General features: G+C 53.2%; 1 protein-coding gene across 3 annotated transcripts in view; it reads right to left on the bottom strand.

Annotated features, from left to right (window-relative positions):
- Positions 1-3,703: 3,703 nt before the first annotated feature.
- The window catches only part of XPNPEP2 (X-prolyl aminopeptidase 2), a 29,931-nt gene continuing 18,800 nt past the window's right edge, over positions 3,704-14,834 (bottom strand). For 2 of the 3 annotated variants that reach the window (XM_082376842.1, XM_082376841.1), the window contains 8 exons: positions 13,718-13,789; positions 11,706-11,766; positions 10,345-10,414; positions 9,746-9,850; positions 9,267-9,326; positions 8,708-8,784; positions 6,183-6,272; positions 3,704-5,868 (listed from right to left, as the gene is read on the bottom strand). In XM_082376842.1, the coding sequence (XP_082232968.1) occupies positions 5,674-5,868; positions 6,183-6,272; positions 8,708-8,784; positions 9,267-9,326; positions 9,746-9,850; positions 10,345-10,414; positions 11,706-11,766; positions 13,718-13,789 (730 nt within the window). In that variant the 3' untranslated portion in view covers positions 3,704-5,673. The remainder of the gene's footprint in view (positions 5,869-6,182; positions 6,273-8,707; positions 8,785-9,266; positions 9,327-9,745; positions 9,851-10,344; positions 10,415-11,705; positions 11,767-13,717; positions 13,790-14,834) is intronic. The other variant, XR_014239559.1, reaches the window with a different exon arrangement.

The following is a 14,834-nucleotide window of genomic DNA, read 5'->3' as shown; positions in this document are numbered from 1 at the left end:
CTGGGTGGCCAGGAATGATGGGGAAGAGGTAAATGGAAGGTTTGGGTTCATTTCAAGGAAGACATTTTTGATATTCAGAGGGTGCTAGCTCAGCCCTGGTAAGTAGTGATCTCCCCGTCTCTAGAAATGTTCAAACAGAGACCACATAGTCCCTTGGAAATACCTGGGCATTTCCAAGGTGAAGTCCATCGTGGTAGCCTGAGCCCTTATCAGACTTCATGGTGGTCATTTTAGGCAGGGAGGGCAAGGAGAGCAGAAGTGCAGGTGGGAGGAGGGCAGAGGAGAGCAAGGGGCCTGGGCAGGAGGCAGCCATTCCCACGCACACAGACAGTACACACGAGCTTGCAGCTCTGGGAACGCTGGGGAGCCCCTGGCAGCAGGGGCTGATGGGAGGGAAAGACAGTCATCTCTGAATCTCTGAATTCATGATAAGGTCTTGGTTTAAAAACAAATGAAAACAAACACCTGCAGGCAGCTGTGGCAATTACCATCAGAAGAGGAGGCTGGGCTTTGGTGCTTGATTAAAAACACACTCGGGACTCACTGGAGGGCCTTTCTATGGGAGACTGGGAGGGACTGGGGGTAGCTGCCTAGGGCTCTAGGAGAGGAGGAGCAGGATAACATCTCCAAGAAATGGAGTCAGGCAGAATTAGATTCAAATTCATCGCCACACATCACCTACTGACTGCATGACCTTGGGCAAGTGACTTCGGGCAATGAGCTCTAGATAATGAGGATGATAATGTGGGCCTTGCTTGGGGGAGGGGGTGAGGAGTGCGGTGTGGTGTGCGTGTCCGTGTCCGTGTGCGTGTGTGTGTGTGTGTGTGTAAGTGTAACCAGCATTACCCAGATGGCACGTATGGAGAGAGTGCTCTTGGCCCGGTGCCCAGTGCGTGGAAAGTTTGGTCCCTGGTGGGGGACTCCACTGATTTTCACTCCAGCCTCCACTCCTGCCTTGGCACCTGCTTCTACATCTCATCTGGGCCCCAGCTGAATCTCTACTCTGTGACCTGGTGGCCCATATCCTGTGTGTCTCCACCTCGTCAAGGGCAGGGTCCCTCAGCCCAAGCTATTCTAGAACACAGGAGGTGTGACAAGCAAGAGGGCCTAGGACTACTCAGGACCACTGGGAGGGAAATTAGCTTCAGGGCCTTGCCATGGACCACTGGGGCTTTCTCAACCTCCCAGCCTACCTCACTTGAGCTGCTTGCTCAGTTCCTGTTTCACAAAGAAACTAGGAAGTGAGGAGATGGGCCAGCCTCAGGGCAAGGGTTGGCTGGGCAGGGCTGGCGCTGGGGAGCGCCTCCCACTCCCAGCTGAGAGAACCCTGGAGGACAGAGATGGACAGAGAGGAAACAGTTGCTCTTGACTCTTTCATATTTCTATTTTTTGGCACCAAGAGTGCCCAACCACTGAGGAAGTGCCCAGCGAGTTGGTAAAATTCACTGCTGACGTGGTTTAGCTGGTGAAGAGTAGCGAGCCCCGCCCCTTCTGTGGTCCTAGCCCATGAACAGCTGGAGCAGCTGGCGGGCAAATGAGAGAGAACTGACAGTTATCATTTTGAAAATGAACCATTTAGACTCTGTGTGTGCGTATGCAGGTATGTATGTATGTGTCATCTTACCCACGCTCTTTCCTATTCCAAAAAGGATTTAAAGGGTCAAAAGTGTAGCTCAATCCCATCGTCACCACTGCTGTCACAGCTGTGTGACATCAAACAGGTCTCCATGGGCCTCAGTTTGCTCATCAGCGCCAGTAAGGGTGTGACAGAGGCACACGCTGAGAGGCACAGGGGAGCCAGCAGCGAGCTGAGTCAGGAATGCTGGGGACTTCATCCCAGCTCCTGCCCTAAAGGGCAGTGTCACCTTGGGCAAGTCCCTTCCTTTCTCTGGGCTGCTGTTGCAGTTTCCCCGTCTGGACACTGAAGTGACCAAACCTGGTTTTTGTTTGTTTATTTGGTCCTGGAGCTCCTAGTCAGGACGGCCTATGGCATTTGTGGGGCCTGGTGCAAAATGAAAGTGTGGGACCCCTTGTTAAAAAATTCTTGGGGCTTCCCTGGTGGCGCAGTGGTTGGGAGTCCGCCTGCCCATGCAGGGGACCCGGGTTCGGGCCCTGGTCCGGGAGGATCCCGCGTGCTGCGGAGCAGCTAGGCCTGTGTGCCGCGGCTGCTGAGCCTGTGCTCCGGAGCCCGAGAGCCACAACTACTGAGCCCGCGCGCAGCAACAAAGACCCAACGCAGCCAAAAAAAAATAAATAAATTTATTAAAAAAACAAAAATTCTTAAAGATTTCAAGATGGTGACAGCAGAACATCACATCAAGAGTGGGGCCCTTCTAAGCACAAGGCCTTGTGCGACTGCACAGGTCAATCACCCAGGAGGTGGCCCTGCAATTGCTTCCAGTACAACTTTATGGGAAGCCCATCCAGCTGCTTATTTTTTTTTTAATGGAAGTAGAGTTGATTGACAACATTGCATCATTTTCAGGTGTACTGGGGCTCTGCTTTGCCTTGCGGCATTTCTGAGGAGCCTTTGGCTCTGGGAAGCATAGCTGGGAAAACAGATTAGATACTTGCTCAAAAGCCTGTCTGGTTTTGACAATTTGTATGTAAAATTTTGGTCCCAAACGTTTTCCTTACCTCCGTCCAAAGGTGGGCAGATAATAGCATTTTCATCTCTTGTCTGTGCAGCTTCCTGGCTTACAGAGCGCTGTCACATCTGGATCTTACAGGCCTCTCACCTCATGAGGAAGGAGGTCCAGGTAGTTTACAGAAGGGATAACTGAAGACCAGAGAGGTGCAGTGACTTGAGCAAGGCCACACAGCTGGTACAAGGACCCCAGAATCCTAAGGCCTAGGAGAAGGGAGTTTTCCACATGGCCTGCTCCACAGCGGCAATCAGCAGGCGAGGAGGGGTTTGGTAAGCTCTGTCCTCCAGCATAAAAACCACGGACCGGAGCCCAAAGGGACATATATTTATCTTCGGTTCCGAATGATGTCTCAAGTGCCCTGCACGTGTTGGGAGCGCTGCTGTGTGTGCCCTGAGCGTGTCCCTGCCTGATCCGGAGCGAAGCCCTTGAAGCAGGCTGCTGCGTGGGCCGGGCATCTGAGGCCCTGGGGGGGAGGCGCTCGGCTGGCTGTGCCCCCTCCGCAGCCACGCTTCTGAATCCAAAAATGGCGGATTAGAAGAGGCAGTTAAACTGTGGGGAGGAGATGAGGTGCAACCCTGGGTCTTGCACTAAAGGGAGGAAAGGGGGGCATGTGAGCTGCCCTGGGCTGAAAGGCCTGTGAGTGGGTCTTGGCCAGGCACCCAGGCCCTCCTGCTGCCCAGGAACCCCAGGATCAAGTGTCAGGGGTCAAAGGTAAAGGCCTGGGCGGGAAGGCCCTGGGGAAGCAGGATCGTGTGGAGAACATGAGCTAAGTCCTACTCACCAGCCATGTGATCCTGGTTGAGTCTGTTTTCTCATTTGTAAAACAGTGAAAGCCGGATCCCTTGCCCTTTTTTGAGAGAATGGGTCCTGGAGTCATTTGCCTGGTTTGATTCTTGCTTTTTTCATATCCTTGACGAGTGACCTTGAGCGACTTGGTTAATCTCTATGAGCCTCACTCTGTTCTCTCACTTGTAAAATGGGAACAATAAAAGTACTTTCTCAGAGGTTGTGGGGATGAAATGGGAAAATGCAATAACGTATGGTACGCTTAAAAATTTCAGAGGGTAGATCTCATGTTTAATGTTCTTACCACAATAAAATTTTGAAAAATGTAAAAGAATGCATGTAAAGCACAGTGCCTGGAACATAGTAAACACTCAGTGGATGGTAGCTCTGATGATGATGATGATGATGATGGCGGCGACGATGGCGACTAATTTTATTATGAGCAGCTGTCTTTGTGGGGCGAGCCTGTGGGGGAACAAATGACTCAGCAAACAGAGGCCCACTGTTGGGTGTTACAGGCTGTCAGTGAGGATGGCTCAGAGCTGTGGCCTTTGGGTGCAAGTATCGGTGGTGATAACTGTCACAGGTCACCCTCACGCTCGGCAAGCTAGGCCTGGTGGGCCCGTCTCTGCCCCAGAGACTTGCTTCTCTCCTCCCCAGACCCTGCTCCCCTTCTGCTGGCCCCAACTTTCCGTGACCACCTTTGCCAAGTCCTCCAGCGTGGGGCTCCCCTCATCCGGTCCACAAGGCTACCCGTCCTTTAGCACAGGAGGTGGTTGGCTGGGCGTGGCATTCATGCGAATCCACGTACGCACACGCATGCTCACTTGCACGTTCTCAAACACATGTGCTCCCCAACTGAGCTTCTGGGAGCCTCACGTCCCCGCCGCCACCTCAACTCCTCCCCTTCCTCTCCCACCACAAAAGCCACAGGTAACAGCAGTCCCCGGCTGCACAGCAGACAATGCAAAACCCAGAGGCAGGCTTCCTTGCCAGGCTGTTTTAAGCATTCAGCAGGATGTGAGCCCAGGTGGCTAACGGCTGGGCTGGCCAGAGACAGCTGTCCCCCACCCTCCCCCTGCCCCAGCTTGGCGAACTTGGAAGGGGCTGGGAGGTAGGCTAAGGGATTCTGCACGGTGCCAAAGGGCAAAAGAGCTGGACTGCTGACCCATTCTGGCCCCACCACGTTCCCACCAAACACGGTGTTTCCCTGGGCAAGTCCTGGGGAGTTGAACTGAACTGGAGTTCAGTTCTCTTATCTGTAAAATGGGGAAACCAGATTCTGCCCACACAGGTTAAAGGTCATCCAAGAATGCGGAGGATTTAACAGCCTTGTCCCAGTGGCTGCACTTTGGAAAGCTCAAAGGGTGACACACGTGCCGGAAGTCTGGGATAGTGATTGCGCAGTGTGCCTCAGGTTGTTCCCAACTCTGGGTAGGGCCATATTCCAGAGTGCTCCCCGCGTCCTCTCCTACCCCATGGCCAGATTGCTACGGCTTAACTCCCCATGCTGTCAGCTGGCATGGAGTCTGCCTAGGGTTTAGGAGTGATGGGCTCACACATGGGTGGGTGGGGCGCTGGTGTATGTGCCCCTCACCTGGCTGGTCTCCCTGACCCTGGGGTGGCAGTAACACAGCCAGAGGACTCAGCCACCATCCCTTCCTCTCCCTCTACAACCACAGCAGGGAGCCCGGAGGCAGCAATTGTTCCTTCAGCCTGTGGGCTGCAGCCAGGAGGCCACTGCAGGGCCAGGGACAGTGCGGGTGGCCAGAGGTGGCCTCAAGGATGCGGGAAGACCAACAAGTCAGGAGCCAGTGTGGGTCTGGCTCTCTCCAGCAGGTGCTGACAAGGTGGGGCTCTCCCAGGGCCATGGAGCCCCCGGGGGGTAGGGCAGTGTCCTATATTGGTCTTGTGGGGGTGGAGCAGACAACAGCCTCTGCCAGGTTACAGGCTAGGCCTACCGGGCCCATGGGAGGAAAGGGACCGGCTGGCTCCTGTATCCTGGGGCTAGGGGTTTGGGGGTGGGGAGCTGAGGGTGAAATGTCGAAGCCCAGGTGTCGGGGGGAGCTGGGGGGGTGGGGAAGGTGTGACCCAGAAGCCCTGCACCCCTAGGGCTTGGCCCTGCAGAAGGAAGCTAAGGGCAGTGGTTTCCAAGCAATGGGTCAGCAGGGGCTCTTGGGGCACGGGTGGGGGGGTGAGGGGAGCTGAGCGAGAGGGTCAGGAGGGGAGTCTCGAGCTGCTAGACACTCCAGCTGAGGATGGTGAGAGCAGAGACTGTCATCAGAGGGGCCAAGGAGGCGGTGGGCGCTGCCCTGGCGGCCAGGGGCTCCGTGTGCCGCTGCAGCCAGGAGAACTCCTCCAGCAGCTGGCGCCGCTGGAGCTCGGGGCCCACCTTCTCGCGGATGGTCTGGTAGTAGCGGTTCAGGTACTGGAGCTGCAAAAGGTAGGAGGGGTAAGGGCCTCCCCAGGCCAAGCTGTCAAGGTGTGGGGGCTTGGTGCCATCCAGTGTCACTTAGGCCCAGGTCCCCACAGGTCCCCATAGGTCCCCAGCCATCATCAGGTGAGCAGGGGAGGGATGCCCCAGTGTGTGCCTATAGGTGCCATCAGTGTGGACCCTCCCAAGAGAGGGGAAGGGGCAGAGGGTCTTGGCGTAGGGGGAGCAGAGGTGAGAGAGGCCCAGGGCTGGGGAGAAGGCAGTTAGTGGCTCGAGGGCTGAAGGGTAAACAGCCCCGAGGGGCGCTCGCTCACCTGCTCGGGGGACAGCAGGCTGACATCGATGAGGTTCCGGTCATAGGGCACCAACGACACCACTTCAAATGTCAGGTAGGTCCCTGGGTACTGGGGCGGGGGCACAGGAAAGGTAGGAAGGCAGGAAGTGAGCGAGGGGGAGGAGCTAGGCTGAAGGGGCGGAGGGAACACTCCACCCAGAAGCCCTGGGCATGGGGAACTGACCTTGTCAAGCCTGAACCCTCCACAGTGCCCTTGGCCACCCCCGTGTCTACCAGTTAGGCACCCGCCTTTGGTGCTCCCCTCATGATTCCTGAAGTTTAGACTTAGGCCTGTGTTTTTCAAAGTGTGTGCCTCCAGAGCGCCAAGGGAACCTGTTAAACATGTAGATAGATTCTGCGGTCCACACCCCAGGTCACTGGAGTGAGAATCTCTAGAGCAGGGCTGGGAACCTACATTTAAATAATTTTAAGGTAAGTATTAGGTTTTTATATCTTTCTATCTGATTTCCATCTCTATCTACATCTCTCTCTCTATCCACATCTCTATGTTTCTATCCATTGATGTATCTATGGAGATAAATATAAAGAAGAAGAAATAGCCCATAATTCCCATCTCCCAGAGAGCTCTTGCATGTATGTGCTTAGAAAATTCAAACTACAAAAAGATACTCAATAAAAATGGAAAGTCTCCTCCCTGCCCGGTTTCCTTCCTGAAAACATTTTTGGCACATATAGTATATATATGTGTATGTTTTAAAAATTCACGCAAAATGTATCCTACTACACACTTTTCTGCACCTCCCCGCCCCCCTGCCATAGTAAACCTAGGAGAGTGTTCCATATTAGCACAGGGAGGTCTACCTCACTCTTTTTAAGGGCCCATAGTGTGCAGATGATAATTTATTTAACCAATGATGGATATTTAGTCTGCTTCCATTTTTTTAAACTATTACCATCACTGCTACGATCAACATCATCGTATAAACATCTTTACACGAAGTGACGTTTTGGGACTATATCCAGAAGGAATATATCTGGCAGTGGGAATGCTGAGGCAAAAGGTATAGGCATTTTCAATACGCATTTTGATAGATATTATCAAACTGCCCCCCCCAAAGGTTGTACCAATTTGTACTCCCCCAGCAATGTATGAGGGTGTTCTTTCCCCCACAAGCTCACAAGCACTGGGTGTCATCAAAGTCTTTCGCTTTTGTCAATCAAATGGTATTTTATTGTCACTTTGATTTGTATTTCTTTAAGAATGAAGTTGAGCATCTTTTCACATTTATGGACCATTTGTGTTGATCTTAGTGAATTGTCTCTTTACGTCTTTTGCCCATTTTTTCCCCGTTTTCCTTATTTCTGTCTTACCAGATTTTTAAAAGCTTGTGGTAAAAGAAGGACATTCCCCCTTTCTCTGACATACGTGCTATACTCGCCATACATCTTTTGAGTTTGTATATGGTATTGTTCCCATATGGATTTTTTTAATTTAATTGAGTCAGAGTTATCAATCTTTTTCTTCATGACTTCTGAGTCTTACATCGAAAGGCCCCTTTCCTCCCTGGGATTATAAATGAATTCAGATAGGTTTCCTTCTAGATCTTTTATGGTTTCACCTTTAAACCTTGATCCATTTGGAATTTTATTTTAGTGTAACAGTGAGGTTCTTCAGTTTAATTCCCCCCACCAAATGATTAGCCATTTGTCCCCCCTGCCCATTTATTAAACAATCTTCCTCTTCTTTACTGTTTTGAAGCACCAGCTTTATAGTAAGCTAAATTCCCATCTTGTTTATGGAAATTAGAGGGTCTATTTCTGGACTATTCTGTTCCACTGTTCCGTCTTTCCCATCTCTGGTGTCTTACTGTTTTAGTGATGGCTGCTTCGTAGTGTGGGCTAATATCTGCAAAGGCTAGTTTCCCTTATTGTTCTTTTCCAGAATCTTCCTAGCTATCTAGCTATCTTTGTATGTTTATTTTAACAAATAAACTCTACTATCATTTTGTGAAGTTACAAAAGCATCCAGTTAGTGTTGAAATTGAGGTTGCCTTGAATTTATAGATTAACTTAGGGAGAAATGACATCTTCATAATATTGAGGCTTATTTTCAGAGACCACCATTTACTTAAATCTTTTTTATGTCCCTCAGTAGAGATTTTCTCTGTGTAAGTCTTTTTAAGTTTATATCTAGGTATTTTATCTTCTTGGTTGTTATTATATAGAATCTTTATACCTAACAGGCTCCCCTGGTGATTATTATGTGCATTGAGAACCAATGATTTAGGGCAGGGATACTGATTCATTTGGTTTGGAGTGGGACCTGGGCGTTAGCATTAAAAAAAAATCTCCAGATGATTCTAATATTCTAATGTGCAAACAGGTTTGAGAAACTGATTTATGGAATTATTCTGGCGCTAAGGAAGACTCCAAATAAATTCATGACCCTACATTAAATTCTCCTTTGACCTTCCTTACCCCCCATGCAGCCCAGAGTCACTGCCACGCTGTCCACACCTCCAGCCTGCCTCAGTGGCACTTTACCTTGGTCTTTGCTTCTACCACGAGGGCCACATCTTCAAGACGGATCCCAAATTCTCCATCCTGATAGTAACCAGGTTCTGGGAGACACAAGGGATGCTGGTGACATTAAGTAGGGGAGGGGACCCAAGCCCAGGTTTCCTACGCTGACTGAGGAGTGGCTGGAGGGCCCAGCTGCCCCCGGCTGTTGGCTTGGGCAGACCCAGCACCTGTTAGATGCTCCGTGGCTACTCGGAGGCCACTGCCAGACTTCAGATTCCCCACCCTCCCTTGTAAGGGTCCTGGAGGCACTCCCCTCTCCCTGTGTGCCACTGTCCTATTACCCTGGCACTTGACTGGAGACTCTGGAGTTTGGATGTACAGCTGGAAACCAACTCCCATGGGCAAAGTGAAGGTACGGGCTGAAGGGGCTTGGGGTTAGAGTGGGACAGCCCATTCGGGGCTGGGAGTGGGGAGGTGAGGGAGTGCAGCGGTGGAGCCGGGGCGGGCCTGTGTGGGGTTGTGCTCCTTATAGGCTGGCGTTCCCTAGACTGCAGTCCTGGAGGAGCCCCGAGAGCCATACCGATGGAAGTGAACATGCCCTTGGCCATGGCAATGTTGCCAGACTGGAATCCCACTGGCCCTGGAAAGGGAGAGTCAGGGACAGTGTCAGCTCTCCTGCACTCACCGGCTTGGAAACTAGCCGGTTCCGGGGAAGAGCAGGTAACTTGGACCCCTAGCAGCGTGTGTCCTCCGCATCACCGGCTGCCTGCGACTGGTACAGACCAGACTGGCTCTGGCTTTGATTTCTCTGGGGTCTATGCCAGTCAGCCACTGGGCCTTGACCTGCCGCTCCTCTCTCTGGGGCCATCCTAAATGCCAGCGGAGTGGCCAGCTGCCAGCATTTCTCACTTACCCTGTGGAGCACCAACTCCCCACCAGCTGGGAAACCTTGCATGGGTCACTGCACCTCTGTGGGTCCTGGTCATTTCCACACCTGTGAAACGCTCCACCTCTTTCATAAGAGGGGGGACTCCAGGGGAGTGCTGAGGAGATACCTACATTCGTGCACACACAGGAAGTTGCCAATGCCGTGGCCTGTCCCATGACCGTAATTGAGGCCAACATCCCACAGGGCTCTGCGGGCAAAGGCCTCCACCATTCGCCCTGGAAGAGAGATGACCTCTGGTCAGCTGGCTGGACCCCAGACTATTGGCTTTGCCCCTTCCTGCTCTCTTTTTCTAGACCAGCCACCAGGATGGTGCCTGAGGAGAGGGCCCCCTGAGAGGCAGGTAACCATGCCCTATGTCCAGTATACTGTACGTTGTACCCACTACCTGGACCTCCCCATCTGTGAAGACACCCGCTTCCTCCAGGAATCCTCCCGTGACCGCTGCAGCCCACACTGACCGCCCCCACCTCTGAGCTCCGGCTCCAGCTCCTGAGTTGGACTAGGAGACAGGAGGCCTGGGCTCAAGGCCTGGCTCTCCCACTAACCCTCTGTGTGACCTTGGGCAAGGCATTTTCTCTCTCTGGGCTGTATTTTATCTATACAGTGGATGGGATGATGATATAATCCCTGCCCCACTAGCCTCCCAGGGTCTGAGTGCAGTGAAATCAGGGCCTGAGGTTCTGGGTCCAGCCTGGTTTGCAAAACCCACCTGATGTAGCAGCTGGGAAGACGAGTCTGGAGAGATCAATGTTTCCTATCAACACGCGGGTGTACGCCTCCTGATGGGGAGAGGGCGAGGGAATGCGGTGTGTGGGCCCAGGCCTGGGTGGGGGGATGTTCGGGGGGAGTGCATGCTCATGTGTGGTCACCCAGGTTCTGGAGGATGGCCGGAGGAGACCGAGGGGGACCTGCCCAGAGCTGGGGCTTGGTCCATGCGGTTCTCTTTGGCTGGTCCACAGGGACGCTTGTAGGTGGGGGTGAGCTGAGGCCACAACAGTAGGGATTGGGGAGGCAAGCTCCCTGGGCTGGAATCCTGACATGGCCACTCACAAATCTGACCTTGGGCAAGTGATTTTAACCGCTCGGTGCCTCAGTTTCCTGGTCTGTAATGGGACGGTCATAGTACCAGCTCATAAGATTGTTGGGAGGACGAGGTAGACTCGTGCATGTCGGGTGTTCCCGACAGACTAAATGCTTAAATAGAGGTCAGCACCCTTCATTGCCATTATCATGATCACCCTTTAGTTTTCTTAAGGCCTTATGGGTTGGGTTGAGGCCTGATCATTGACAGGTCGGCCTTGCTCTGTCAGGGCTGTTACCTTGTGGTAAGAGGGAGGGAGGTGGGCTGACAGTGGCCTCTTCTCCTGGTCACTCCCTGTGGCGATGTGGTGAGTCCCCTTCACCACACACACACACACACACACACACACCACACACACACACAGGCTTGTGAGCTTGAGCATGATAGCCTGGGGCCTTGGATCTAACAGCTAAACTGAGCTCCTTGAGGCCTGACCAGTGTTTGTTTTCTCTCTCTCTCTCTGCCTCTGGCACAATGTCTGAGCCACAGTGCACTTGCTGAATGCACAAATGTGGCCCCCTGCTCTCCAGCCCCCCAGAGGCCCCCAGAGGCACACAGACCATGTCCTTGCCTCGACCCCAAGTGGACCAGCCCTCGCTGCTTCCTGAAAACCACCAGCTCCTTTCCACCTCTGAGACTTTGCTGGTGCCTTTCTCTCCCCCTGGAATGGAATGCCTGTCTTCCTCTTTTCTGTTCAGCACAGTGCTAGGCTCACAGACAGCACTAAAAAAATATTTGTTCATTGAGTTACTGAAATGGGATGATGATAAGCTTGGGCTGAGGCCCTGTTGGGGGACTGAAATATCTCTGGGGAAGTAGTTGGGGGCACTGGGTTTTCTGTTACTAATTTGCTGTGTGACCTTGGGCAAACTACTTAACCTCCCTGGGCTTCAGTTTCAGCCTCTGTACAATCAAATGGCTCTTGGCGGAGTGGTTGCTTGGGTGTCCGTTGGGTGAGTGTGGGTAGGGAAATGTGGTCCAATGCCTACCTTTTGGAAAGCAGAGGGGGTGCCCCAGTGGACTGTTCTGGTGATGTCTGTTGTCCCGTCCCTGTGGAGAAGGACAATCAACATGTCCAGCTCTTCTGAACACCTCGGGGCAGGGATCGTGGCCACGTGCTTCCCGAGTGCTTTCCACTGGGGTTTGAGTGGCAGGGCTGGGATGGGGGTGGGGAGGGAGGTGAAAGGAAGAAGATGGCTGCCATCATGCAATTCCCAAACTCAGCATCTATGAATGAAGGGGCTCTGCAAAGCTATCACGTTCAAAATCACTATGTTTTCTGAGAGTCCCAATTCCCCACATACATCTTCTACCCCCATACCAGCCATTTTGGTTGTTTTGTAAATCTGGGTTTCCTTGGGCCAGGCTGGCTCTAAAAGCAAGGCTTCCTCCAGGCTTCCTAGGAGGTAGGAAAGGATGGTTCCATTCTTACAGATGGGGAAACTGAGGTCCAGAGAGATCATAACACTCTCACACATTCATATACTTATTTGCTATTTATAGAAGGGAGGGAGGCAGAGCAGACGTCATTATCCCCATTTCACAGGTGAGGCAATTGAGGCCATGAGGCCATCTCCCTCTCTGAGCCTCAGTGAGGCCAGGTCTGGCGCAAGCACTGACTCCGCACAGTTCTCTCCATTGTAAACATGGATCTGCCCCAGGGATTTGCTCAGAGTCCCAGTGAACCGAAGCTGCCAGAAGCCAAAGAGTCTGACTCCCAACCACCAGCTGCACCTGTTCCCTTAGGATGCCCGCTGTGGCCACCCCCGGGGGTGGGGGCAGTGAGGAATGATCCCAGGGCCCTAGGGACTCCTCCTTGGGAGCAAGCCACAGGGTGTGGCCGACTTCTTCAGAAGGAGAGAAGAGGAAGTGAGATGGCCATTTCCCCGGCCTCACCCTGCTGAAGCACGCCCCAATCCAGCAACGCCCCAAGAATTCACTTCCCCTTCGCACACTGGCCATCTCAAGTATACACAGCGCCACGCCGGTGACTGCGAAGGCTGCTAGGCTGAGCGCCTGCCAGGCTGGCTCCCAGAGCCCCATTAAGGCTAAGTGTAGGGCCTTTATCATTAGCACATTCACCGCAGGATAGAGGATGGGAAACTATTCCTTGCTCCTCCATCAGTTCAGCGCACCCCTTTCTATCCCCCACTCTAAGTTTCCCACAGTCCACCTGCTTCCTAGATGAGAAGGGAAAATCTTCCAGCCCATCTCAGCTCAGCTCCCATGTGAATGAATGGGCTTAGTCTATTCTGCATGGCTGTCATGTCCAGGTGTTCAGGTTGTGCACTGCACAAAGGTAAGACATCTAAAGAAATGCCATTCACCAAATGGGTATATACTAATTTCAATGAGAGCACACAAGTGGACACACAGATTGTGGGGTCCTGGAGCACGGGACAGTGCCCCCCCGCATAACCCTATCTGTGGTTGTGCACACACTCAGAAGAACACGCACATGTCTACTCGCAGACACATCCCCATGCTGATGGGTGTCCCCTGAGGTTGCTTCACTCACTGCCTACTGCTCTTGAAGGCCTGATCCTGCCCCCGCTCCCCATGACATGGTCACCTCACCGTACAATGAGGGAAGAGGTTGTGAGGATGATGCATCATGCTGGTGGCGTGCGGGACATGTCCAGGGTGTGCATGAGTGGGTGAGAATATGGGCGCTATGTTTGTGCAGCCAGGCGGGGTTGCTGAGCATGGCTGTTCGGACTGTGTAATAATGTTCGGGCTTAAAAAACATTTTACTTGCACAAGGGGAGTCTTTTCCTGATTCTCACAGGGCAGCACCTGTGGGCAGCCCCACTGTTTTGGCCTCTGTCTGCTGCCCACCGGGCAGGGACCCCCACGTGTGAAAATGGGAAGGATACTCAGGCACATTCAGTCCAGGCCTCTCCTTTCTCAGATGAAGCATCCATGCCCAGGAAGGGAAAGCTTTGGCTGGCTCTTGGCTGAGCTGAGACAGCTGGGCCAGGGCTGGGTGGGGAGTACATACCAGTATTGTCCCCCGGAATCCAGCAGGTACATCTCATCTGAGGACAGCTTGCGGTGCAGCTCCTTGGTGGGGCTGGGAAGGGGAGAGACGCTGAGCAAGGAGCAGCCTAACCCTGAGCTGGGTGAGGTGGGGGTCCTGAGTGAAAGCAGAGGAACCTCCTCCCCCCTGGGGGCCGGCCTTCTAGCTAACTCCTTTGCGGAAGTCATCATCTCCCAAAGGGCCCTGGGAGCCTACTGAGCTTCTGCTGCTAATGTCCTCAGCGCACATCTGTTCATCCTGCACATCTGTTCATCCTGCACCTCCCCAAGCAAGGCCCTGGTCCCCAGGGAGGGGAGAAAGGAAAGAGCCCCGAATGTGGGAGACGGGAGAACTTCAATGAACACCTAGCTGAGCTATCTCTTTTTACATCAGGAGAAACAGGTCTGCAGAGAAAGGGCTCACAGAAGGCCCCGAGGGGAAGCCGTGAGGGAGCTGGACCTGGACCCAGATGCTGAGTCTGGGGCTTTCTCTAACTTCTTGCCACCTCTGGGAGCAGAGGGCCCCAAGAAGCCAGGGCACAGGAAGGGAGGGTACCCGAGGGTGGAGCTGGAGAGCAGGAGTTGATAGGGCTGAGGAGTTCCTACCCTGTTACTCTCTAGCAGGGAGAAGGGGCTGGGCTAAGGCAGCCGAAGGCTTGGGGACACTGGAGGAGGGAATTCTGGGATGGGTCAGGCCAGCCACTGGAGGGTGTCTGCCCTCTCCCTGCTTTGCCCTTGCCAGGCTGAGGCCTCTGGTTGGCTCGACCCTCCACCCCCAAATTGCATCAGGCGGGCCTGCAGGTGTTTGTTTTGTACGGAGCCAAACATCTGGCCAGCCTACATCTTGGGCCCACCTTGGTTGGTTCAGGCAGAGTGAATGGGTCCTTCTCCCCATGTGCTTGTGAGCTTTAAGAATTAAATAACTCACAGGAAGCCAAGGAAAAACATCCAGCAGCAGCCCCACCATCTCCCTTCCAGATCCTTCTGCCCAGAGTGCTCACAAAGTCCCAGCCTCTCGAGCAGAGAAATTACTCAAGTCTTTTAATTCAAAGGAGACTCCCAACGCCCGACTGGGCTCCGTGCCCCACCTCCAGCCTCCA

The sequence above is a fragment of the Balaenoptera borealis genome (genome assembly GCF_965194805.1).
Source record: "Balaenoptera borealis genome assembly, chromosome: X".
Lineage (NCBI taxonomy): Eukaryota > Metazoa > Chordata > Mammalia > Artiodactyla > Balaenopteridae > Balaenoptera > Balaenoptera borealis.
The sequence above is the reverse complement of the archived record's forward strand: the minus strand, read 5'-3'. Positions and strand labels throughout refer to the sequence as shown.